The following is a 27,995-nucleotide window of genomic DNA, read 5'->3' as shown; positions in this document are numbered from 1 at the left end:
AAATCCTTACACATTCTCCTATTGGTGAAAATAAAAAAATCATCATTATTATTATTAACAAGCTTATGAAATTTTCTCAGTGCTAAAGGATAAATGAGTTGAATGTTTTTTTTTTTACCAAGCACGGGTTCTTGCACAGGCAATTGATACGATAATTCTCATACAGCACATGGTGAGTGGTTTGTTTCAGGTCCTGCATGTGTGTGCGGATCAACATGTTCCTCAGATGCACAAAGTCACTGTGAGATGGATTCTCTACTGTTGGAGAGGAAAAGGGTGATGCTTAAAAGAGCTGTTACATACAGTACACATACACACCATATACAACCTCTCTGCTATATTTCAAAAATTTTGAACATAAAAAATGGTCTCTTTTATATATGAAAAAAGAGCAGTGTAATCCTTCACAATTTCTCATTTTGTGTTACACAAAAGGAAATCATATAGGTTGGAAACATTATAACGACAGATACAATGACATAATTTCTATTTTTGAGTGATCTCATGACATCTGATGGTGTGAGTGAACATACCCTCTACAATCCCCCATGGATAGACACGGGCTCGAACTCTTCTGCCATCTCTCTCTACTACTGTATTACTCCCAATAACAGCAAAGGGTATACATCTCTATGAGAGGACATGGAAACATTGTAGAGCTGTCACAAAAGGATTATAAACAAGCTAAACCCTTGTGAAGAAGTACCCTCAATTGTATTGAATGTCAAATCTGAAAAGTATATTTAAAAAAAATACTAAGTGTACTTAAAGGGATAGTTCACCCAAAAATTTAAATTAGCCCATGATTTACTCACCCTCAAGTCATCCGAGGTGTATATATGACATTCTTCTTTCAGACGAATAAAATCTGAGTTATATTAAAAATGTTCAGGCTAATCCAAGCATTAGAATGGCAGTAATAGTTGCTCTGCTTTTGAAGTCCATAAAAAATGCATCTGTCTGTCAAATAATGTGCTCCACGCGGCTCCGGGGTGTTAATAAAGGCCTTCTGAAGTGAATTGATGCGTTTGTGTAAGAAAAATATCCATATTTAAAAATGTATTTCATTTTTTTCTATCAGCCTTCCCTGCGCCATCACTTCCGGCGAATAAGGTCAAAATGCATGCAAAATACCGGCTCGATCATAGACATATCGATAGATTCCTCATTAGTGCCTGCGCGGATCGGTCGAATGAGGCATGTATATATATATCTTTGATCGCGCTAGTATTTTGACCTTATTCGCCAGAAGTTATGGCGCTGGGAATACTAGATGACATTCGTCTGATAAGAGGTAAAAAAAAACATAAATACTGTTTGGTTTCTCGCAGAAACTGATCGTTTCGTGTCTTAAGGCATCAATGTGTCGCCACAAGCCGCAGGGTTTAATATGGATTCGTATGTCTATGTGTTTTTACTCTCATTGTTCTCATACTCTAAAATATTCCCCATTGACATGCATTATACGACTATCACACTGCAACAGTTGGAGTTAAAAATCTTCAATTGTGTTCTACTGAAGAAAGAAAGACACGTACATATTGGATGCCCTGGGGGTAAGCAGATAAACATAAAAATTTCGTTTTTGGGTGAGCTATCCCTTTAAAGAGAGTATACTTTCATGACGCACACTTTCAAAAAGTGCACTTTAAATGTCAAATCAAAAGTTTAAATCATTATGTTTTAATAATATTTTGTTGTACACTACACATATATTGATGTCAACTAACATATTAAAGGCACAGTATGTAAGTTTCGCGGCTAGAGGTTGCTTATTCAAAACAAAGGCGTAGCTTGATGACGGTGAATGAGCGTGGAATCATGGGAGTTGTAGTCTTGACTCTTAAACTTGCCAAAATAGTGTTGTCTCAAGGCAGTTTGAGTGCTGGTTCGGAGTCAGAGACTAGTTTCAAATCAAAGCCAGTTGCATAAACTAAGCCATTATGTTAAGACAATGTCTTAAGATCTAGTATGAGCCACTAGCAGTTAGGCAAGTGGCATTCAGTCTTACTTTTCGTATCAAATTAGGCCAGTCTATGTTTTTATGTAACTGATTTAAAAAAATTATGAACAGTCTTAAAGAAAAAAAATTATGTCTAACTTGTAAGACTAGTCTTAACGGTTTATGCAACTGGCCCCAGCTCTCAATTGTAATCTCCGTCTATAGAAATTACAGCGAGCTGCATGAATGCGTTGGATTCGCTGTGTTTTGATGCCGATAGGTTTGCAAAGCCATGTGCATCAATAGTAACTCAACGTTCGCCATTGTTGATGGAAGGGTTGTTCAAGATGCATCAGCGCTGTGCAGACCGATCAGCGCATGACATCAAAGTACAACGAGACGACTCATTGCTTTTGCTTTTGAAACGCTCCTGCTGTATTTTGATATCATACGCTGATCGGTCAACGTATACAAATCTACAAATTTCAATAGAAATGACATTAATATATATTTTAGTTAACTATAAATGCTTATCAGTACATTTAAAAGTATATTTCACCATATTTCAAAAACAATAGAAGTAATTATGTAATTACATATAAAGATGGACATATACTACAAAAAAACACTCTTAAGTTCTGCACTAAATATACATTCAAACTATAATATATTTTGATTTAATAACATGTAAATCTAAGAAAAGGAATATCCTTTTTAAAAGTATGTTATTTTCAATACTCTTATTTTGTGTACCTCTTTATCACAAGGGAAAGAATACATGTCACAACTGCTTTTAAAAAGCAAAAAGAAATCTGTGACTCATTTCCAAAAGAAAATAATGACTGTAGTGCTGACCTTTAACTCTAGATCCTGCTGCCCATTATTCGGACCACACTCTGGGATCTGGAAGGTCTTAATTTTGCATTTGTCCATTTCTGTCAAAATCTAAGGAAACAAATGCAATACATTTGCTTAAAGGGATAGTTCACCCAAAAATGAAAATTTGATGTTTTTCTGCTTACCCCCAGGGCATCAGATGTCGGTGTCTTTGTGTCTTCAGACCGGCGCGGTCATAGATATATACATAGATTCCCCATTAGTACCTGCGCGGATCGGTCGAATGAGGAATCTACGTATATTTCTATGATCGCGCCGGTATTTTGACCTTATTCACAGGAAGTTATGGCGGTCTGGAGAGCTGATGACATTCGTCTGATATGAGGTGAAATAAAAGCATAAATACCGTTCGGTTTCTCGCAGAAACTGATCGTTTCGTGTCTTAAGACATCAATGTGTCGCCACGAGCCGCAGGGTTTAATTTGAAGTTGTCTGTGCATGTTTTTTTTACTCTAATAGAATTGGACCCCATTCACATGCATTATATGACTGACAGACGGCCTCGGTTGGAGTTAAAAATCTTCATTTGTGTTCTACTGAAGAAACAAAGACACCTACATCTTGGATGCCCTGGGGGTAAGCAGAAAAACATCAAATTTTCGTTTTTGGGTGAACTATCCCTTTAACTCGAAGATCTGGTGGTTGTTGTTGATAATGGAAGTCATGTTCTCAAACATACATCTATATGATACACTTTTGAAACAGATTTTCAGTACATGCTCATTCTCACCGTGGCTTTCATATTGCGTTTCTCTTTTGGAGTGAGGCTGTCTGCTTTAGCCAGCACAGGGACAATGTTGACCTTCTGATCCAGGGCCTTCATGAAGTTCACATCAATTGGTTTGAGGCTGAGACAGCGCAAAAATTACATTTATTAACTGACTTTAGTCTATATGTTTATGGTTAGGGAAAGCTTGAGATAGAAATAAACACAAAGACCTGTGTTGAGAAGAGGTCTTACCCATGGCCATGAGGTGAGATGAAGTACAAACAGCAGTGCACTCTGTTGTCCCTTATGTTTTTACGGTTCAGCCCAATCTCATCTCTGCGGTACTTCTCCATCTGCTGGTCTACATAATTCACAGCAGCCTTCCAGCTGTAACCAAAACCATGTTTAAATACCTTTTGGAATGTGTACCAATTCCTGTTAACAGGCGGTCACTCAAGTAAAAGTGAGAAAAATAGAGCTTGATATTTCTGAAAAAGATTTTCAGCTGTTTGATGGCAACAACACATCCAAAAAAAATATATGATTATTAATAGTTCTAAACTATGCTTAAATGAATACACTCACAAGAGATGTAGTCACAGCTTAATAAAAGCTGTCCTGATGTCCTGAATTTTATACCAGAAACCAGTGTTGGGAGTATCGGATTACAAGTAATGCGAGTTATGTAATCATTACTTTTTTAGTTAACTAAAAGTAACGCATTACTTTTAAATTTACAACAAAATATCCAAGTTACTTTGCTTTCCCATGTATTGACTGACAGCTCTCCTTAAAAGAAATGGTGATTAAGTGCAGAGGTGTTGTGTGCGCTGTGTAAACATGATACTTATAATAGTTCTACACTAAATGTGAGCATTTACTCATCTCACTTGCACGAAAACAGATTCAGCATTCCTCAGAAATAAAGTAAAGTAAAATGCAATATGTTAAATTACACAAATATACTTGATGTATTTAATCTCACTTTATTAACCAATGTCTGCTGACCTTCAATGATCCAATTCAATTCCTTTAGATAAACATCACATTTGTGTTTCATTTTTTGTTTGTTTTTATTGCTGAAGAGTGTTGAACTTCCTTCTCCTGTATCCTATTCTTCTGTAATTCAGAACTGCAGCACAGCTGAAAAGTTTGTTTGAGCTGCTCCCTATACAGGCGTGAAATTGCATTTCCTTCAGCCCGAGGCTTATTCATTTCACATTTGCCAAAAATGTAACTTTTTTTGTTATTAAAAAACAAAAGCCGCTTAGCCAGCTACAGAGAAACTGGTAGCCAGGAATTAGGACAAGTGACAAATCCTGAGTTGCGACCAAGCGGCAACCTCCCGCAGTTGTTCTCTTGAAACCAATACGGAAGTGCCTCAAACTGCAATTCATCGACTGGCCGCTAGGGACAGGATCCAGAAGGGAGCAGAATCTCATTGAGCCCCATGTTAAAATGGTCAACTTTAGAGCAGAATAAAACATGTTTACAGCCTGGTACAAATGGTGCTTTTGGTCTATACGGCTCATTTTGCCCTTCATGACAACTGTGAGGGGGGTGAATTTTTTTATAGCTCATTCGTTTACATTATATAAAGCCTTAAAGTTCTGCATAATTAAGGGCGTGGCCACTTCGAGTGACTGGTGGATAGCCATTTATCTGCTGTCTGTTAGTCATCGCGTCACTTAAGCTCCGCCCACGTCCCGCCTTTTTGCCCATTTTCTGTTATCCGGGAGTGACGCGCGATGACGCGCTGCCAAGATGGCAACGGCCACCATTGCGCTTCAGAACGGCTCATCAGAATCCTATGGGTGACGTCACGGACACTACGTCCATATTTTTTTACAGTCTATGGTTGCGACGTCACTACACTCATTCTACCAGCACGGTTGAGAATTCCGGTTTCTAAGAACCGCTCGGCCCGACGGTGGAGAAGCGGCTAAACAAGCCCAGCCCAGATGAGAAAAAGTAACGTAAAAATGGTGTAACTAATTACTTCCCATAAAAAGTAACTAAGTAACACAATTAGTTACTTTTTTAAGGAGTAACGCAATATTGTAATGCATTACTTTTAAAAGTAACATTCCCCAGCACTGCCAGATATGGAAGCTTGTTTCCGCCACAGAATAAAACTATTTAAAAGATAATAGCGACTTTTTATCTCACAATTCTGACTTTTTTTCTCACAATTATGACTTATAAAGTCCAGTTCTGATGGAAAAAACACAATTATTTTACAGTGTAACATATGTTACATGTACTTACCATAGTAATAACCGTAAATGATGCATACTTACATGCAACTTACCCTCAACCAAACCCTAATCCTACCTGGTTACACTTTATTTTAAGGTGTCATGGTTACAGTGTAAATATATATTTAAATACTGCGTAACATTAATTAACAACATGTACTACTATAGGGTTAGGGTAGGAGGTAACACTGTGACCTTATTTTACAGTACATAGTTACTTGTACTTACCATAGTAATAACAGTAAATTATATATTTAAGTTCTGACTATAGGGTTAAGGTAGGATAAGGGTTTGGTTCGAGGGTTAGTTGCATGTAATTATGCGTAATTTACTGTTATTACTATGGTAAGTACAAGTAACTATGTACTGTAAAATAAGGTCACAGTGTTACCTCCTACCCTAACCCTATAGTAGTACATGTTGTTAATTAATGTTACGCAGTATTTAAATATATATATTTACACTGTAACAATGACACCTCAAAATAAAGTCCAACCCACTTTTTTTCTCAGAATTGTGACTTTATGTTACGCAATTCTGACTTTACAACTTGCAATTGCGACTTTATATCATGCAATTCTGATGTAATGTAAACTAATTGTGAGACAAAAAGTCGCAATTCATTTTAAAACATTTTATTCTGTGGCGGAAACAAGCTTCCATAGCCAGAAAACCCCTATTATTGAATTTTATTCACTTAGTGAATAAATTAATCATAAAACACTCATATTTCTACACCCCTAGATGTCAGTATAAGTTCAACAAGTGCAACATAAACAAAAAATAACTAAGTGCAACTTTAACACTTAAGTACCTTTCATTATTATTAACGGCATCTCCAAAACCAGGGCTGTCGATAACAGTGAGCCTTAGATTTATTCCCTCTTCAACAATGTCTACGGTGCTCTTTGTTATTGACACTGTCCGAGCTATCTTCTCTGTGAGACAGAAATTAACACATTTTACATCAGATCTTCTTTGCTTGATTTTTGGATGCCTTATCCTTAATCAATTCAATATTGCTTTTATAAGTAGTATGAACACAATTGTTGTTGAGTAATGTTAAGTGTACCTGAAACATCTGGCATGCATCTGTCCGTATAGAGGTTTGTGAGGAAAAGGTTGTTGACAAGAGTGGATTTGCCTAAGCCGGACTCACCTAAACATATAAATGATATATTTTAAGATTAACATTTTGTTCCAAGGACGTATTAAATGGACTATAAAGACTTATACATTGTTATGAAAAAATCTATTCCAAATTAATGCTTTTGAACTTTCTACAAAAAAGATAAAATAAATAAAAAGATTAATTAACTGTTTTCAACATTGACAATAAGAAATGTTTCTTGAGCAGCAAATCAGCATGTTAGAATGATTTCTGAAGGATCATGTGACACTGAAGACTGGAGTAATGATGCTGAAAATTCAGCTTTGCCATCACAGGAATAAATATATATTTAAAGTTGAAATAATGCCTCACAATATTACTTGGTGAGCAGAAGAGACCTATTTAAAAAACTGCATAGTGTGTGTTTCTTACCAACAACCATCAGATTGAACACAAATCCTTTTTTCATTGCTTTCTGTCGGACTTGGTTTGGCAGTGTCACAACGCCAACATATTCCTGGGAGGCACAACAATACATAATCTGTACAGTATATCACATGACATCATCTGTCTTTTTAAAGTGTAATAATATTTCACAATATTACTGTATTTTGGATCAAATAGGAGCAGGGTTCCTACACAATTTTCATTTCAAAATTCCATACTTTTCCAGACTCGAATTTCCAGACTTCCCTACAGATTTTTCTGACCATATTTAACTTGTTCTGATAAATTGTTTTCAAATTCAACTGCTAACAAGTGTTACATTCTAAAGATTTAGTATTGTAGCTAGACAGGAAGTAAGGTGGGAGAGAGAGGGGGGCGGGATTGGGAAAATTCCATGAGGCAGGACTCGAACTCGGGTCTCCCGAAGCACAACAGCACTACATGGCGACGCAATTACCCACAATGCTATCGGCACCGACAAGTATGTTACACTCTGAGTCAAAACCTCTATGTAGGCTATCTAATATTTAGAAATCCTATATTAAAATATTGCCTTTTGTGACCTTAACGATCAAAATGCTAAATCAGTCACAATTTTTTTAAAGGGTTATTAATTTACCCAAAAATGAAATTTCTATTATAATATACTTACCCTCATGTCATTCTAAACTAATAAGACTTGTGTTAATCTTGGAAATCTTGGACACATGAAGATATTTAAAGGATTAGTTCCATAGGCGTCGATTTCGGGGGGGACGGGGGGGATGCGTACCCACCACATTTTGTCACGAGTCCTTTTGTACCCACCACTTTTTTTTTTTTTTTTTTAAACCTCGAGTTCAATTTTGCGGTGAAGCATTGCTGACACACACATATTATTTTTTCCACTCAATTGTGTCGTAATAACGATATCTTATGTCGTTTTAACTACATCTTTTCTCATAATAACGATATCTTATGTCGTTTTAACTACATCTTTTCTCATAATAACGAGATCTTATGTCGTTTTAACGACATCTTTTGTTGTAAAAACGTTTGAAAAACAGAAGCAAGCTCCGTAAAATAGGCTCTTCCGCTGCCTGTATCAGTGGCAGTGCCCATAACACGAAATTGTTGTAATGGATTGATGTAGCCTATACAGTTCTTAACAGCCATGGGTAGCAGGTGCCATGGACCGCTCATGATTTAGCGTAATGACGGACCCCGGTGCAGCCACAAATATCATAATTATCTATAGGCTAGGCCTACTGTAATTGAGACATTCAAGAAATTTATTAAAAAGAAACACGCTTTCAGCCTTACTCAAAGTAGAGCCCTACATTTCTGCCCGAGCCCGACGGGCCCCGAATTTTTTACGCCCTAGGGCCGGGCTTCGGGCCAATTCTCCAGTCATAGCCTCAGACGCGGGCCGGGCTTCGGGCTTTTTTAGGCTATAGGACGGCGCTATGCAACACGCATCGCCGCAAATGAGTAAAGCAAGCCAACACGCAAACTGCCACAAGTGAAACTGAAAATAAGCTAAGTTTTAGATGCTCAAAAGCACAATCATCTTCATTAAAATTAATGAGACTAAATGCTCTTACCAGTGTTTAGGTCGCTCGTTCTCATAATGCGGTCTTTGATGTTGAAAAGAGCTGATGAATAAAATACTCATATCGGTTGATTTCGTTGACATGAACTCCGTTAAATGTGCATATAGCATGGGAATTGAAGATCGGATATATATTCATTTCGCGGAGAGGTGTAGCCTAAGGTAAGACAACCAGCATGTTTTTTATTTTTAATTATTTGTTTAGATTGTGTAGCCCGTTTTGTTTGCGCGCGCCGTTGCAATCTGCATGCCTCATCTTGTCAAAAATGCCTTTTTACTGTGATGGTGGTGATAATAGGCTAAACGTTTAAACGATGCTTTAAGTGTTTTTTATGGATTTAATAAGCAAGACAAGTCAAGTGTTGATTTCAGAGGCTAAAGTGTTGGGTTGGCCGCTGGCCGCTTGGTCGTCACTTTAAAAAGCAAAAACTTTAGTTTAACAAACATTAAATGCTTTAAACATTTTTCTAAATGAACTTAATAAAGAAACAAAACGAAATATATCTACTTTGACATTAAAAACAAAACTGAACTATTTTAATGGCTGTAACTAATGTGTAATAGGGAGGATAAAAAAAACACGGGCTCCAGTGGGACTCTGATAATGAAGTGGTAAAATAAATTGCAAAAATGAAAAATATTAAAGAATTCGCGGGGCGCTTTCGTCGGCATGAGTAAGATAGGCTATAAGACCCGCAATATGTCTCTCATCTGACATTTTTATTTATTTACATTAGTAAGCTGCAGGACATCGTCTTTCAAAACATGACCTGCGCGAAAGAGAAAAAAAAATGTACCCAGCACTTCTGAAAATGCACTTCTGAATGCGTCTCTGTCCCCAGCACATTTCAAACCAAACTGACGCCCATGATTAGTTCACCTTAAAATGAAAATGTCCTAATCATTTACTCACCCCCAAGCCATCCAAAATGGCAACCAACTCAGTTGGTTGCTCAAAAACTTAATTTATCTTTCACTGAAGAAAGTAAGGCATGGATATGTTGGATGGCATTGAGGTGAGTAAATGATTAGGACATTTTCATTTAGTCATTAACTAGTCCTTTAATAAAGGGACTAAAACATCTCAGATTTAAAATATAAAAAAATATTAATATAATAAAGTCTTATGGTTTTGAAAGACGTGGGGGTGAATAAATGACAAATTTTAATTTTGTGTGTACTATTCCTTTAAGAACTCCACCATCGACTCTGTTTTATCCTCAAACCCAACTTGCTTTCTCAAACTACAAAGTGCTGTGTTAACCACTGTTGAACTGTGAAAAGGAAGGAACACACAGGTCTGACCTTTACTGCCATTGCTAGGCTGCAAGTTTTTCATTCATTGAAAAAAACGATTGTGTATATATTTATTATATACATTTAGAAATTATTAATTTTATATTTAGAAAATGAAATAGGGACAATAGTCTGGAAACATAAATAATTTTCCATACTCTGATTTATTTTTTCCATACTTTTCCAGACCTGGAAATTACTCAAATTAAATTCCATACTTTTCCATACTTTTCCAAACCCCGTAGGAACCCTGTAGGAGACTTCATCACACTGTGGCCACTGCAGCATGTGTGTTACTGTACCTCTGAGGAGTCATACGGGTCAAAGCGGCCCTGTGGACTCTTGCGTCTAAGAGGTGATTTGTCATAGATGGGAAGAGTCTTTTGTTCATGCAGAGATGAGGGTGAGTAGGATGTGTCTGAGGAAAGGACACATTTATCTGTGTCCTCTGCTTGAGCCGAGTCAATAAGAGAAGTGTCAGGATCCCTGGGGAGACTCTCCATTCCGGAGTCATCCAGCACTTTAAACTAGCAGAAAGGCAGATTGACTGAATGTGGTGATTGACAGCTTGTGTGAACTGAATTTGTACTTATTCCTAAATTGTAAATATGTAAATAAATGACCTACCTCATCAACTAAGGCAGATGTTGGCATGATAAGATTATGTGGCATGGGAAATAGACAAATAATAATTATAATTATTTTTAAAAAGTAATTTCCTTGACAACACTAACTATAGCATACAGTGTTTATTATCTAGCCTATAACAACAGCAATTTGCTGTGAGATTACAGAAAATGTATTTACAGATGTATTGCTACCTTGAAGGTCGATGTCCTCCATCTGTAAACTGTCTGGAAGTTGAATAACGTTAGACACTGTGGATTTTGAACGCTGTTAGACTTTACTGTTTTTATGTTTGTGGTGACAGATGTTTTAAAATATGCAGTGATTACAATTAACCTCTTATTTTCCCTTCAAGTTCCTTAAATAATCTCTGACTTCATCAAAACCTAGAAGATTCAGTGTATGCAGTAATGTAAAACTTCATGTTTTACTGTAGGCTAGGCTATATCTGGGCTCTCTGAGACCCATAAACTGCTTTTTAAAGGTACAAATTTCTTATAAGATTAGTTAATGTCAATACGTATCAACTTGATATCCACATATTTGTTCATTTAGATATCCGGACGTCTCACAGGTTAAATCAACTAACGTTAACGTTAACTGTTATTATAACGAACGTTTTTTGACTAATGCGGGAGGAACAAAATAATGAATTATTTTTTAAAGCATAATCATGAATCATGGATATAAGTAAGTACGTTAATACTCACAGTGCTTAGCCTAACGGTAAGTTACGTTCCTAAACTATTCAGAAATGCTAACGTTAGTTTGGCCTATGAACTGCCCTTTCAAAAATTAACAAACGGTTTTAATATAGTAAACGTTTAGTAACCATGTTTTTTTGGCAGATTAATTACCATTTGTAAAACAGTTTTACTATATATACCATGGTTAAGTTATTGTTAGTGTAGCAAAACCATGGTAGGCTAACGTTAATTTTTTTATATTAAGAGTTCAAAAGAACAAAATAGTTTATCAGCTGTAAAATGTACAAAAGACAGTGGAAATATGTAAAATAATAGTACATTTATGAAATAATTGTATTATTTCCTACTTGTAAAGTAGCATCTGTTTCTCTGACCGAACTGAACCGTTAAACCGCCGACTCGAATTAAATCAAATGAAAACATGACATTCGTACCGTCAGATTGAGTTTCAGTTTCTGACACCTGTAACGTTAACACATAAATGTTTTCACACACACACGCACGCACGCACGCACGCACGCACGCACGCACACACACACACACACACACACACACACACACACACACACATTTATATATATATAAAATGTACGAAATGTACAATCGCAATTAAAAACATAAACAAAAAGACAATTAAAGAAGATAACAGATAATGCAATTTTTTTTGTAGCTTAAATTTATTACTGTCCTCAAGAACAATCTAGAGCACCATTGTGTCTGAGATCAAATGATTGCAGGGGATTGTACAACAAATAGCTTGTAAAACATGCAGTGACCCCAAAATGTATGACTTAAAAATGTACAATTGTCTTGCATTAGCCTAACGTTACATAAGAAAACATAAAATGAAATGACATTATTAATTATTACAAATACTTTTCAAACAAAACATTTCACAAAAATAAGATAAAACAATAGATATTCTTTTCAAAATTAAGACAAAATGAGTAAAGGTCATTGCAAAAAAAAAAAATGGCTCAGAAAAGTGAATTCACTGCGAGAAGCATGTAATATCATTCATTCATATTTAAGTGGGGTCTTTTTAAATAACAGTCTGAGAAACCAGTCCATGAAAATACTGTTGTCTGCTATATAGGTATGCCAAGTCTCAGCTTCTGCCTAACGCTGAGTTGTCCATCTGTTTCGAAGGAATCCCATGCGTTTGTTTTGGCTGGCTATGGTTCTCCCAAAATGCTTGGCGGATCCTATCCAGTTCCGACATCAGAGGAAGTCTGATCTCCAAGTGCATATGCAGGTTCTCCAGCCACTCCTCTAATTTGGCAAAAATGGGACTATAGAAAATAATTAAAAGAAAATGCCACGTTTCAGCAAATAAAATTTCATTTGTGGTAGGTTAATTTAGGTAAGTAACTGACAATCACCGTTTTTCAGCCTCCAAGGAACAACACAGAACCGCGATGGGATAGAAAGCTTCAGGACATTCTTTGAAACAGAAGCGCTCCAGGAATTCATTCACATTCAATCCAAACTCCTGCGTGCGAGGGAGGTAATCCGGATCAGCATATACTCTTCCGATAATCTATTATGGGGAATATACATATGTTTTCAGTCATTGGCCTATTTTAAATCGAAATGATGACTAAAAGTAGGGAAATATATAAGTCTACCTCACAAAGCACAATCCCGAATGAGAAAATGTCAACGTGTTCATCGTAGACTTTTCCTGCAGGTGAGAAATAGTATGAACAAAAAAGGTCACAATTAAATGGAGTAATTCCTACCCTGTCATGTCCACTCACCGTGGATCATTTCTGGTGCCATCCAGTATGGGTTCCCCACCACCGTATACCGCTTTTTACGACAAAGCTTGTTCAATTTGGACATTAGTCCAGGAGAGGACGTCTTTTCTTCCTTCACAAGCTGGGCCAAACCGAAGTCGGCAACTACCACTGTTTGGTTCTGAGAGGAAAACTAGTACTGTCACACAATTCAGTTCGGTTAAAGAAATGCTCTATGTTTATGAGTAACATGTATTCTGACCTCTCGAACAAAGCAGTTGTGTGAGTTTAGATCCCGATGGATGATATTCATTGAATGTAGGTAAGCCTGTATTGGACAGAGAGAATAAGTGAATGTATAGACTGTATTATCTCAAAACGGCTTTCATATTTGGATGCTTATTAAACTTCCGCTTCGTATTCCCTGTCAAGACATGTCTTTACCTAAAAGAATAAGGCAATAGGGCGAAAGACATGAGTAATCCCAAGGAAAGATTCCTTTTCATGCATTATTGGATAGTAATGTACTGCTTGTACATTTAAAACTCAATGTTTTCTTCGCATTTGATCTCTACTGTTCTGAAAAACGCTCATCGCTCCTCATTACATACCATTCCAGCGGCAATGTCCTTGGCATAGCTCACTCTAAGTTTCCAAGGGTGATCCCAGTCCTAAATTATGACACATAAAATGAGTTTTATAAGTTTAATGACTTTTTATCAAGTAATACATGGACTTCATGCAATGAGAGTATATCCAGTAAAGAAAAAAAAACAAGATTTTCAAACCATCTTCTGGATGGTGTCCCTCAGCGTTCCTCCTTGCACATACTCTGAGATCAGGTTCAGCCGTTTGTCTTTGTAGAGAATGCCGATGAACTTTAAGACATTAGGATGTTCCAGGCATCTCATTACTTTGACCTGTAGACAAGTACGTTTTTTTTTTTTTTAACGCAATCCATTTGCTGCTTAGGTGTTTGAGAAAGTAAAAACTACAACAAACCTCTTTCAAGAATGTTTTCTGAGTCTCTTCATCGAATTGAAGAAGTTCCTTAATCACCATGACCTCACCTGTTTCCAAATGTGTCACCTGACAACCCAAAGGAAGCAGTTTTTTTTTTGTAATTTATAGTTTGTGATCTCAAATGTTTTTCACTGTCAGCCCAGCTAGACTCATTGCTTTACCTTTATGGCTTGTCCAAAACAGCCTTTTCCCAAAACTTCACCATATATCAGGTCGGAGGGTCGGAATATACGTTGTGTTTTGTCCAAAGCGTCAAAACGCAGAGACTCTGATCGATTAATGTCTCTTCTATGGGAAAGAAGTGCAGCGTGACGTTGCGAGCATGGAGCTTTATCAATGCTGCAGCTGCGCCTGCAGAGGCACACAAAGAAATGAACAATATTAGTAAGCACGTGATAGAAATATGACCTTTTTTAATCATTTGGTACTTTTTAATATAATAATAACCAAAAAAAATTTTTTGATACTAAACTAGGATTTTATCTTCATAGGGAAAATTCTCATGAGAGATGTATAGCATTAAACTACCCCTAGAATAAACCTGTATAGAGGGTTTTTAAAATCAGGAAATTGACGTTTTTAAATCTCATTTTATGCAATTACAGAGGGATGTATTTATTTAGAGCATTACAAAAGCTTACTGATTTTTTGTCAAATAACATTTACACATTTTCTTATTTTTAGGCCTGTTATCCAGCAGAAATCTCTAAAACCCTTTAACCTCATCCTTCCCAAACTGTAACAAATCCTTCCCTCACAGGACAAAATGTATGGTTTGCTAGGATAGAACAATATTTGGCCGAGATACAACTATTTGAAAATCTGAGGGTGCAAAAAAATCTAAATATTGAGAAAATCGCCTTTAAATTTGTCCAAATAAAGTCCTTAACAAGGCATATTACTACTAATAATATTTTTTTTATATATTTAACAATATACCCGTACGACACAAATATACCCAACTTATGACAGTTTTGTGGTCACATATATCGTATATTGGTCCAGAAAGCTTATATCATTTCATTTATATAATATTTGTTCTATTTTTAATGCATTTTTTATTATTTTTTAGTTTATTTACCTTTAAATTGCTAGAATTTTTTGGCGTTTTTCTTTTTCCTAATTTTCTTAAAGATAGTATAGTGTGGACAGGAAGAGGTGGAAGAGAGAGGAGAGGAGGTGGGGGGTGTCAGGAAAGGTTTGCGAGCCAGTACTCGAACTCGGGTCCCCCAAAGCGCAATGGCGCTATATGTTGGCGTGCTGCCCACGAGGCTATCGGTGCCGACGAAATTACTAGATTTGACCAATAAATTATTTTATTTATGCACATTCTTCACATTCTTTCAACTTAAATTCTAAATAACTCTCCAATTCATGCTCCACTCAGCTCAAATTAGCTTAGTCAATTTGGGTGTCTCAGCCGACCTCTTGTGTGAAAGGATTTGTTTCAATTTTAAAAAAAATGTGACATGTTTAGTTACCATATGTGATGCGCTTTGGTGACTGTGATTTCACCAAGTGCAACATCATCTTGGATCAACAGTTTTGTTGATCCTGGAACAACATGCCAATCAACCAATCAGATTACAGTTGACAGTTGATGTCAAGTTTAGGCTTACAACCAGGGTTTGGTGCTTCTACGTCAGTGTTATTTATCGTCATTTCCCTCTGATTTAGGGATGGGTAGGGTTAGGTTTAGGGGTAGGGATAGGGTTAGGGTTAGGACAACATTTTTCCAGCCTGATAGCACATGTACATCTCAGATGTTTGTACACCGCAGATGTTTTCCAGATTTGCAGACGTATGTGTGCTACATGGGCAGGAACATAACTTGTTTGGCATAACTTGTGACCAATGTGCTTTATGTATGTGTGTTTATATATGAATAAAAGCCTAAATCTAACTGCTCATCACACAAAGTGAATGTATCTCTTCAAAAGACTATAGATTAAACTGATTGATTCATATGAATTTATTTTACATCATCTTTATGACCTTCTTTTAAGTTTTGGTCACCAAGACTTTTAATAGAGGGACAGAAACCTCTTAATATCTTAATATGTGTTTCGATGATTAACCAAATGAAACGATTGTGAGTAAATGATGGCAGAATTTATGTTTTTGGGTGAACTATCCCTTTACGATATCGAGAGTTGTTTTCAGAGAATATGTCAGGAATTAATACATTATTTATGCTCCACTGGCAATTTAAAATAAAAGTGAAAATAACAATGATTACAGGGGGGAAAAAACTTGGTTACACATTATTTTACAGTCTTTACTTACGTACTTACAGTGTACTTAATGTGTAGTTACCAAACAAGGTTCTGGTAATATAAGGTAACTACATGAGTTAAGGTTAGGTTTAGGGTTAGGTTCAAGGTTAGCACCTAGTTATAACCCAGTTATGGTAATTGCTATAAGTACATTGTATGTACATGCGGAACAGGACTGTAAAACAAAGTGCTACCGAAATTTTCTCTGAAAATCAGCCTCATTTTGCTTCTCAAAAAGCAAATGTTGCTTAGATGTTTAGATATTTTAACCTGAAAGCAAAAAAAGCCTTATGATTAGAAAACATTTGTAGTTTAGTATCAAAAATCTGATAGAACCATATTTCGTACAGAATATTTTTGGATCGAGGGGTTATTCGTCTGGTGCTGGGAAGGGGAAAGAAACCTAGTTTTCCAGGCTGGTCCAGTTCTTCTCCCAGCAGGCCTGATAGGTCCTCCTGTTTTGTGAGGTCTTTAGGGTCATGTTCAATCGTGATTTGTAGCCAATGCTCTGTATCGTGAACCACCAGATCTATCTGTTAAATATGAAGAGATAAGAAGAATAACGGTGAAAGGAGAGCCGTCATGCAGATTATCTGTATTATTGTCTTATCTCAGTCACTGGACCGACCTCACTGAGTGGAATGTTCTGGACAGATATTCCATTGATCTCAAGAATCCTGTCTCCAACATGGATCAAGGGCTTAACCTCAGGACTCAGGTTATGCACGTCCAGCCTGGATTTTTTGAGGAAGGAAACATATCAATATTAATTACATTTAGTCATGTTTTGTAGCCCCATATTATTTGTAGTTGTGATTGTGTCTAAACTAGTGACTTACTGAGACACAGTGATCAAATTGCCTGCATCATTCTTCTCCACAGTGAAGGTTAAACCTCGCCTGCTTTCTGCAGAGGGAGGAAATGACATCGATGTCACAGTGTGAGGAAACGGTGAACATTTTGCTGCCGATTGCTGTGTCGAAACCTTCTGGTAATGACACTGTCCACTAAGAGAGAAGAAGAAAAGAGACATAGATCATAAACCAGACAAAACGGAGGGACTTTTCCATCAAAAATCCTCACAAGATCAGCGGGTAATAAAATGATTTGACAAATACCAACCAGTATAAGTTGGTATAATCCACTAGAGAGAAAGAATCGCCATCTCCAATGAATATGCCACAGCTTTCACAGAGAAAACACTCGGGATGGTATGTATGCTTCCCAGCCACCTGCAGAGATGAAAGATCAGTCTATTATGTTCTAGTACTGTTGAATTCAGCTAAAACGGTGAGAGAGGTGTTGAGGTGGGACAGGTCGGGTGACATCATTCTATACAAGTGAAACAGCACAATGAAAGGAAGCAAGATTGTGAGTGGGAGGGGTCGCCTCGTCGGCCCTCAGGTCAAGGCAGGAAACAGTGACAAAACACACAAAAAAAAAACCTAATCTTCTCAAGATAAGTGAGATCCAATTATTGTCTCCATTTAGTGAGAGAATTGTTGATTGATTCTGTAATCTTCTAAAAATGCATGCATTCCTGAATCCACTGGGTTAACGCCCGCTGATCCACTCAGTATCTTCTAAAAAAAAAATGAAATGTCATATTTGAATGATGTCATGTTTTGTTCTAGTAAATTCTGTTGCTTTCGGGAGAACAGATGTCTTGTTAATGAAACTGCTTAGAGGCACTCAAACATGGGAATGCTAGTTTCTAGGCATTAGTAGCTGATTATCATTTTTTATATATTACGTACAATATTATAATTCTATATTATTTTAACTATTAATAAATAAATAAAGATCAATCTAAGATCAATCATTTTAAATGCTAAAAGGCAATTTAGGCATCACAACATTATAATGTAAAGTATAAAATGCTTTGCTAAAGATTGTTTAACAGTATATACAATTATTTATATTATTAAATTATTAGTGTTTTTATATATGAACTTTGATTGGGCAGTAATCAAAATGTAAAAATAAAGGAAATGAGCATGCACAAATATGCAATATCAGCCAATACTGAGCAACACATAAAATCTACAATAAAGGCTAATAAACTACCCTGTAAACATTTTTTTTGTAGAAAATACTATTTCAGTCTACTTCAGAATTCAATGTTTTACTTGCAGTTTCTATGTAAATATTTGTGAAATATTTCACACCAGCAATTTCTTTTCAGTGTATATGGTACCGATGTACTGTTCATCAAGTGGATTTTTACTTAACTTTAAGTTCCACCTCTGATCTCACATTTCTAATGTTTATGAATATCATTATCAATGTTATGTTCTAACTTCTTACCATGATGAGACCGGTGGTGATAGACTCTGAGCAGCCGTGGCACTGCTCCCCAAATCGTGACCAGTAATCTTTCTTACAGAAGAACTGTCCATCTCTTTCATAGTACCAGTGCGAAAGAACAGAATTACATTCACAGCACCTAACAAAAAGAGAGAGAAAAAGAAAGAGAAATAGGAAACATTATTTCTAAATATATATATTCAGTCAAACCAAAAATTCAGACATCAGATATATTTTTTTTACTAGTGGGTGCCGGACACTAGGTTATTTATGTATGTGAGGATAGCAAAATAAAGTAAACTGTGACATATTATACCCAAAAATTCTTCATACAGTGGAATTTGGGACCAAAATTATTTGACACTTTGACCTGACCACGTTTTGCTAAAGTGTTTTTCTATAATTTCTAATGCGACATTTTACACCACAGACTGAACTAAATTAAGCATTGCATGGTTGACCGAAATTGGTATTATCTAATTGTGTACTTAAATTTAACAGCTGACAGCTGATTGGCTGATTGTAATACATTACATACCTTTCTATCAAAGTTATCTGACTTTATTAAGATGAATTTGTTCTGACACAGTTTAACTCTTAGTTCTTGTCATATTTGATTACCATTTTCTAAACTATAGCGAATAAACTGTGATAATGTAAGAAAATGTTGAAGGTGTCTGAATATATTTTGGTTTGACTGTATATATAGCTATATAGCTATATATATATATATATATATATATATATATATATATATATATATATATATATATATATATATATATATATATATATATATATATATATATATATATATATATATATAGTTCTGTCATGACAACTCTCTGAGTGTTTGGCATGGTAATGGATATGACAGTGTTGATATTTTTGGTCTTGGCGAAATAATGCAGACGCAAAATAAAGTGTTTATAACTGGTGTCGCTGGCCGCACATCACACTTGGTGTCGCGTGTCACTGGTTACACGTGGTGCCGTGACCCGGATGGGAGTGAAGTTTAGGGGAATGAGTGTAACGGACGTAGGCCAGTAAAAGCTGTGCATGTAAACATCACTCTCCTGGCCTTCTTTAGCGTCCTTGTTAGTAGGGATGCACCGAATCCAGGGTTCGGGTTCGGATTCGGCCGAATATTGGGCTTTTTGACTGGGTTCGGTTTCTGCCGAACCTCAGAATTTTTTTCCACCGAACCCGAACACTAGGCTTGCACTATGCGCGCCCCGCTGGTCGAACGTAATGACGCCGCTGTTGAAAGTGAAAATGGAACTCATGAACAGAAAACGTGGCAGTATACTTTAAGTCAAAAGAAGGCGATTCAAGTTGAGCTACGCGTTCAATTTGCAATCCCGATTTGTCTCGTGATGACAAGGACCCTAAACAACAGCCGCTGTTATAACATTTGCATATGAAACATCCGAGAGAATACGAGTTGTGCATGAAGGAATCTACAGACAGCAGCCAAAATGTATTTTATTTTACCTTGCAAACAGCCTATAGATCTATAGATCAGATAAAATATAAATAAAATTAATAAAATAGGCCTACACTAAATATTTTTCACTTAAATAATTACCAAATTAAGATGACAAAACGAAAATACACTGAATCCGTAAGCTTGAAGAACCGGAATTAGGTAAATAGGTAGATAATATAGGCTACTATATATCTTTACATATACTATTCTCTTAAAACCATCATTTCGTTATTTTTACTAACCCAAATAATGATTCATCCGCTAGGTTGCACGGGAGGGGGAAAAATAGGTTCCTTCCACTTAAGAGTTGAGCTCTTTTTATTAATAGGCCTATATCTCTTAACATAAATACTATTTTCTACTTTAAAAAAATAACTTCGTTATTTTACTAACCCAGTGTTTTGTATGTGAATGCTGTTTCACGTGAATAATACCACAGGAGTGAAACACAAAGCTTTGTTTAGCCTAGAAAGGAAATAATGGTCAGAGAGCTCTTTTTAATTCTGTTTTGCGATCTGTATCTGGTCACTCGATTTTCCGTGAATTTGAACAATAGGCCTAGTCCATTTTATCCCAATGGACATGGACATCTCGTTTCTTTTCCCAAATCTTCACTTGCGTCGCACCCATGTTCGCAGGGGATTATAAACGTTTCTTCCTTTCGTTTGCTTATAATTAAGTCTATTATAACTTCACATCCTTTACTGTGGGAAAGTATAAAAAACACTGTAAGACGAATAGCCTTTTACTTCAAATTTTATTTAACACAGTTTGTTCTTGTTATTAAACTTGGTAAGGCGCGTCAAGTTTGGTTTATTTGAATAGCGCATTTCACACACACACACGCCGGTGATTTTAGTTTCGTTTTCTCTGGCAGTGAATAATCAAACATTGTCTAAATGTCTTGACCCTGTGGAAAATAAAATCCACTCTTCAGACCTTTTACAACAAGTGTTGCTTTGCAACATCAGTAGAACATATGATGACAAAGATATTCAAGAAGGTGTCTATTCAGTGTCCCATTCCTCTCAAAGCGCAGAGCGGTATATGACACATCTTTGCGGGGAAATAGTATGAATCAAATATTTTTCTAACTAATATTTAATTTTCATATATTCTTGAGGTTACCATTATTTACTGATAATCGTTTAGATGTTTTATAGGCTGTAGTGTGTTGTTTCACTGACGGAAGTGCTAAAATAAACACGCATGCTTATGGATGTTTCAGCCTCAAATGATTTCAAAATGTAGGCTATATATCTGGCATAGACTACAGTATTTAAAATAGCATATATGCATTAGTTACATTCTCAATTTAATTTACAGAGCAATCCCTGCTAAGTTTTTAGTTTAACTAATACGCTGTCAGACTCGCAACGGGGGCGTGGCATCATCACGATGGTGGCGCTCCATCTTGATGTCGGCACAACCCTAGCGCGCGCCTCCTGCGCTCTCCGTTGGGTTGTTCTTTGAAACAACAGAGGACGACTCGGGGTAATTTTTCTATAAACCATCATGAAATAGCGTCGAGAAGAACATACACGACAATGTTTACTTTAGTAAACTTGACCAAAACAGTTAATGGCATCCCTACACTGCTGTGGACGTTGTTAACTTCATTAATGTGTTTACTTTGATAATGGACTGCGGATGGGAGTAGGATTCGGTATTCGGATTCGGATTCGGCCGAATCTTGACCAGTGGATTCGGTATTCGGCCGAACCCCAAAAATCTGGATTCGGTGCATCCCTACTTGTTAGTGCGCCTGCCTCCCATGTAATACATGCTGCTGTTGTACAATGTAGCGTACATAAATTACCCGTAGCAGATCCAGTAAAGGTGGAGCTGGGGAAGGTGAAGGGTTTCTGAAAGCATGCTGACCAAGTATTTGAAGGTTGAACAGCAAGCACATAGGCCTGGTTTCACAGACCGGGCTTAGAATAAATTAGGATTAGGGTGTAGTTCAATTAGGGCATTTAAGTAGCTTTTATAAACGTGTCTTAGAAGAAAGGCAAAACAAAATTTGTTGCCTTGAGACAAAACAATAGAACTGACATATTTAGATATGTCAGTGCAAGTTGATTTCAGTTAAAACAGTTAAAACATGCATGTTAGTCTAGGACTAGCTTAAGCCTTGTCTGTGAATCCGGGGGATAGGCTACTGATACAGCAGGAACCAATCAGCTGTGCCCTATAAAGAATGATGTGATTGCAAGCAGATTAAGTTAAGGACCCATCAGACATCTGAGTTTCATGACAGAACTTTGTATTTGTCTAAGTTGGATCACTAGAATTCATAAAGGGGGTCAAATTGACCTGGCCTCAAAATGACCTGACATTGAAATATTTGATCAATAAAAACATTAATTTATTTGATATTCCACTAATTGTTCAAAAAAACTTGTTTCTAACCCTCATCAATAACTTTTTCATGTTTCATGTTTCTTGGTCATAGGGTGGGAAAATGTTTTTTTTTAATTTATTTTTATCACTACCCCAAGAATGCATAAAGGGGGTCAAATTGACCTGTATGCATTTCCTATGAAATTCTGACCCAACACAATATTTTTGGATACATTTTTGTCAATAATAATATTTATTTTCTTGAGACTTTGTGGATTATTAAAACAATTGCTGTGACTTTTTTGCTCTTAGCCAAGAATTTGCCTCAGACACCAAATAAATAAATATGCATATTTCCCTATTATGTACTTGTGACTTTCTGTTCGTGTTTTGACTTCCAGTATTTATTTTGATTTCTACGCTCCTTTGTTCAGTTTCTTAATTAGTCCCAGCTGTGTCTGATTAATGATCTTGTTTCTGTTTGCTATTTAAGATGCACCCTTGATTTCAGTCTCTGTCCGGTCTCTGTTATGTTAGATGTTTGTGTTCTGTCTGCTTATACCGTTTGAGTTATAATTCAACTTTAGAGATTTTGGAACCTAAGTTTTCTGTCTTCTTCGGCTTCCCTGCATGCACTCTTACAGTACTATGTCTACGTATGCAAATCTTATGCGAAATGTTCTGTCTCTGTCTGAAAAGATAATTTTCACATGGTCTGGAGAGATATGTGGGAACTGGGGAGTGAAGGTTCAAACTAGAATATACTTAAAGAGTTTTAGAAAAAGTACCACTGCATTTAAAAATAATACATTTCATCTTTTGCAATGCATATATACAAGGAAAGAAGTCAGACAAACATGTTTCTTTATCATCAATTTGGAAGAAAACCATTAATTCCAAAACATTTCCATTTTGACCCCCTTTATGCATTTGTGTAGGTTTTTTTGGTTCATGCATTCTAGGATTATCTACTGTAAAAAGTAAAGGCCCGTTCACATCAAGGATGATGACTATGACAACGAAGATAGCTTCAAATGTAGCGTTCAAATGTAAAAAAATAGTCCACAACACAATTACAACGATAACGGCACAGAGGAATCATATCTTTGGATTCACTTTCAGAACGATTTTTTCAGCTGATGAACGTGTCATGGTCATGTTTAGTTTCTCTGTCTTGTTTAGTTTCTAGTCATTTAATTTCTTAGGCATTCATTAGTTGTCATTGTTTCTAATTCGCCCACACCTGTTTCCTGTTCTGTTGATTATCTTCCTCAGTGTAAGCCCTCTGCTGCTTCAGTTAATTGTCTCGTATTAATGTTATGTTGGTATGTCTATGCTCTCATGCTCTCAACTACACGCTACCCCAGTCAGAATGGGCCTGGGTTGAGTTGAATTAAATGAAATAAAACGCTAGAGCGAATTCCAGGGGCTTTTCCTCTCTTGCAACATCTGAGCAGGATGCCTGTCATGTGTTCCACAGCTGGTGGTTATCTGCTCTTCCATCCTTCCATTCAACAACATACAGCCCTTTCACGGAAACACATGCACATTATACACACAAACACACTCCTGCAAACACACACGTAAGCACACACCATGAAGTCTTATACATAGCAAACAGAGAGCAGAAAAGCAGGGTGTGAAGTAATTGTGCTCCATTACTATTCTTAAAGTGATAGTTCACCTAGGCTAAAAATGAACATTCTGTCATCATCATTCATTTCACTCACCCTCAAGTTGTTCCAAACCTGTATGAATTTCTTTCTTCTGCTGAATACAAACAAAGATATTTTGAAGAATATGGGTAACCAAACAGTTGATAGGGCCCCATTGACTTCCACAGTATGGGAGAAAAAAAATACGATAGCACTTTATTTTACAGTCCTGTTGCCCATGTACATACTATGTGCTTAGAGTAATTTTAAAAACTGGGTAATAACTAGGTACTAATCCTGAACCTACCCCTAAACCTAACCTTAACCCATGTAGTTACCTTATATTACCAGTACTTTCTTAGGGAAGTACACTGGAAGTGCACATACATGTGCAACCAAAAATACTATGCAAGTCAATGGGGCCTTTACTGACATTCTTCAAAATATCTTTTGTGTTCAGCAGAAGAAAGAAATTCATACATGTTTGAAACACTTGTGATGACAGAATTTTCATTTTTGGGTGAACTATCACTTTAAGTATTACTTTGGAGAACTTTTGCTTTACTTGAGTGCTACTAAAACTGAATACTTGCACTACTCATTTCATTTCCAAGCACAACAATCATTCTTTCTTTCTTCATGCAGCAACATTTAGACCTTCTGAGTACAAAGCAGCATATTATTAACATTTTTGTGTGAATTGTAATTGAACTGGTTTCTTTACAGTGTTTGAGCATCAGTTTGAGTCTCTTCAACGGCCTATTTTAAAAATGTACAACAAGGTTCCATTTGTTAACATTAGTTAATTACATTAGATAACATGAACTAACAATACAAAATACTTCTAAAGCATTTATGTTCATGTTATTTACTGGGCCTGAACTATAACTAACAACGAACAGTTGTATTTTTTACTAACTAATGTTAACAAGTTCTGTTATAGATACTTTGCATATTTCATCCACTAACAGTTAGAATAGTAGAAACTCTAACCTCATGTATAATTCCTGGTTGTACAAGTTTGACTGTCTAATGAACTGCAAAAGTCTATCTAAAAGTCAGTGTTATCATTGTCCTGCATCACTTTGTTAAACCAGATTCTCAGTAGAGAAGTGGGAGTGGACAGAACTGGAGTGAAACAAACAAAGTCTGAATTTTCTTTATGTATTTACATAAACACAAACACAATTCTGCTTTTGTTGACTATGCCTAAGGGGACTCAACCCATCTCACAAGACCACAAATTCACAGCACATCTAGAAGATAAAGTTACAAAATATTGTATTTACACACGTATTTACCGAGTCCAATAACCATATCTTGTGACAATCTGAAAGCAGGCTGTTGACAATGAAGTTCCTGTTTTTGTTTTTACAAGAAATGCACTGAGACGCATGTAGCAACATGACTAAAACCACAGCTATGTGTCAACTTTGAGGAAAAAGACGAGAAAAATGCATCGAAATTTCGGTGAAAACGTAAACTAGTAAACAAAACGAGTCCAATTGGACTTACCTTGCCTTCCCTCCTCTCCGGCAATACAGGTCCTGACAAGACTTGAGCATAGCAGCTGTGGTAGAGCTCTACCAGTCCTCTTACTGTCCCCCACTCATTTCAGGGGTGGAGTGAAGTGGGAGGAGAGGAAAGCGGTCTCAGAGAGGAAAGCAGTTGCAAACAACAGCCTCACTTTTTCTTTCATATAATAGCTATGCAGCTCTGAGCTGCACTATTCTATTTCCTGCCAAGTGTCTGAAAAGAGACATAAATCCCTCCCACTCCTCCTAACTTTAGCCCACCTTCAACTTCAGAAAGAATGCGTACTGTCGGAGGATAGAGTTACTCAACCAGTGTCACCAGCTGATCGCCCTCATAAACTACATGACCGTGCAGAGCCGTGCATTTAAATCCCACTCCTTCATGAAGAGAGGGTTTGTGTTAGTGTATTCATGCGAGAAAAATTGTGAATGGATTTTGCTTTGGAACTGCTCACCACGTATTTGTTTCTGGACCACTTACATCCATGAGAGGAACAAGTGAAGCAATTTCCATTTTTTTGAAAGAATGTTTGCTGTCAGAATTATGTGTAGCTACACTTGGAAACTATACTGAAACAATTAGCCTATGGAAAACTCTTTACAATAAGTTTTGTTAGTAGTTATTAGTTAACTACATTAGTTAACATAAAAATGCTTTAAAAAACACTTCTAAAGCATGTGTTAATGTTAAAGTTGTATGTTATTTTTTATTTATTGGACCTATCACTAGCAATAACAACAGTTGCATTTTACTAGCTAATTTTTATTAACTATAACATTAACAAAGATGAATAAATACTGTAACAAATAATTTGCTCATTATCAGTTAAAGGTAGATTGGGCAATTTGTTTTTTTGTAGTGTTTTGTAACACTATTTGTTAGGAACTCTCTTCACATCTTGACAGCAATCAATAATAGAAGTTGTAAAATATTAAAACGTACATAAATCTTCTGTGGAAGTCACAAGACCTAAACATGTTTGCGTCCCTGCTTGTCAGCCAATTTCCATACCTCTGCACACCCTGCTCACGCAGACATCACACATCATCAGCACCTTCCGTAAGATTATTGAGTAGTGCTGGTATGACATCACTTTGTAGGACAAAACGCGCTTAGCATTTTAGCACTTCCGGTTCCCTCGTCCCAAAGTCAATGGATTTTTTAAAAACGTTTTTTTGGTTAAACGGCTGAAATCAGGTCTGTGGTGAACACAATCTCAAGATACTTAAACGTTTTATTCTACAACATAAAATACATCAGTATTACCCCACTCGTGATTTTTTTAAGCTGTTATTTGTCTTGAAAAAGGCGGATGCTACCAAATGGCTAAATGGGACCACATAGGCCAGGGGTCTCCAAACTCGGTCCTGGAGGGCACTGTCCTGCAGAGTTTAGCTCCAACCCCAAATAAACACACCTGAACCAGCTAATCAAGGTCTTACTAGGGCCTTGTGAGACACTGATTAGCTGGGACAGGTGTGTTTATTTGGGGTTGGAGCTAAACTCTGCAGGACAGTGGCCCTCCAGGACCGAGTTTGGAGACCCCTGATATAGGCTTTCGAGGAGATTAAATGTCTTCACGCCGAAAAGGTGAACACAGTCTTATAATTGTGCTCTTATAAACTATTCTAACTCAAATGTTCTGGGAACACTTTTTGGGATAAAAACTGAAAGAGTTGTCGGAAGCTTAGTGATGGTGACGTTGAAATCGCGGGACCGTGGTGTAGTCCGTTTATAGCCTACCTTTAGCCTTTTACTTCTGGCGACTGCATTTAGGCTTCAAAATTAATTAAAAAGTTGTGTTCATGTGTGATAATTATCTTGATGGACAAAAAGTGTAATTATCATAAACTTGTGTTGATCACAGAGCTTGTTTTTTTTTGCGATAATCCAAAAGCCCTTGGGAAAATCCAATTGGGTTTTTCTCGAGGGAACCAGTGCGATGCTAACTGCCGGTTGGCCTACAAAGTGACGTCATACCTGTACCACTCTATTGCAGAGTTGTAGACAGTCACTGAGCGCCAAAAACAAACAGCAGACAA

At 36.6% G+C, this 27,995-nt stretch overlaps 2 protein-coding genes across 2 annotated transcripts; both read right to left on the bottom strand.

Moving 5' to 3' along the window:
- Positions 1–6: 6 nt before the first annotated feature.
- Positions 7–10,905, bottom strand: LOC307137049 (septin-4; the record flags this gene model as incomplete). Its single annotated transcript, XM_079834529.1, has 11 exons — positions 7–18; positions 119–258; positions 534–630; positions 2,798–2,887; positions 3,570–3,687; positions 3,801–3,935; positions 6,621–6,744; positions 6,879–6,965; positions 7,350–7,434; positions 10,554–10,778; positions 10,879–10,905. The coding sequence occupies 11 exons, from the start codon at positions 10,903–10,905 to the stop codon at positions 7–9; spliced, it is 1,140 nt and encodes a 379-aa protein (XP_079690655.1).
- Positions 10,906–12,238: 1,333 nt separating this feature from the next.
- limk1b (LIM domain kinase 1b) lies at positions 12,239–26,293 on the bottom strand. The gene is made up of 15 exons (XM_079834638.1): positions 25,933–26,293; positions 18,931–19,069; positions 17,746–17,855; positions 17,463–17,630; positions 17,252–17,357; positions 16,972–17,156; positions 14,509–14,698; positions 14,327–14,413; positions 14,113–14,244; positions 13,936–13,995; positions 13,587–13,652; positions 13,346–13,505; positions 13,214–13,269; positions 12,968–13,125; positions 12,239–12,877 (listed from the first exon to the last, which is right to left on the bottom strand). The coding sequence occupies exons 1-15, from the start codon at positions 25,980–25,982 to the stop codon at positions 12,694–12,696; spliced, it is 1,851 nt and encodes a 616-aa protein (XP_079690764.1). The 5' UTR covers positions 25,983–26,293; the 3' UTR covers positions 12,239–12,693.
- Between the last annotated feature and the right edge of the window lie 1,702 nt (positions 26,294–27,995).

Source organism: Gobio gobio, assembly GCF_949357685.1.
Source record: "Gobio gobio genome assembly, chromosome: 14".
NCBI lineage: Eukaryota > Metazoa > Chordata > Actinopteri > Cypriniformes > Gobionidae > Gobio > Gobio gobio.
The sequence above is the reverse complement of the archived record's forward strand: the minus strand, read 5'-3'. Positions and strand labels throughout refer to the sequence as shown.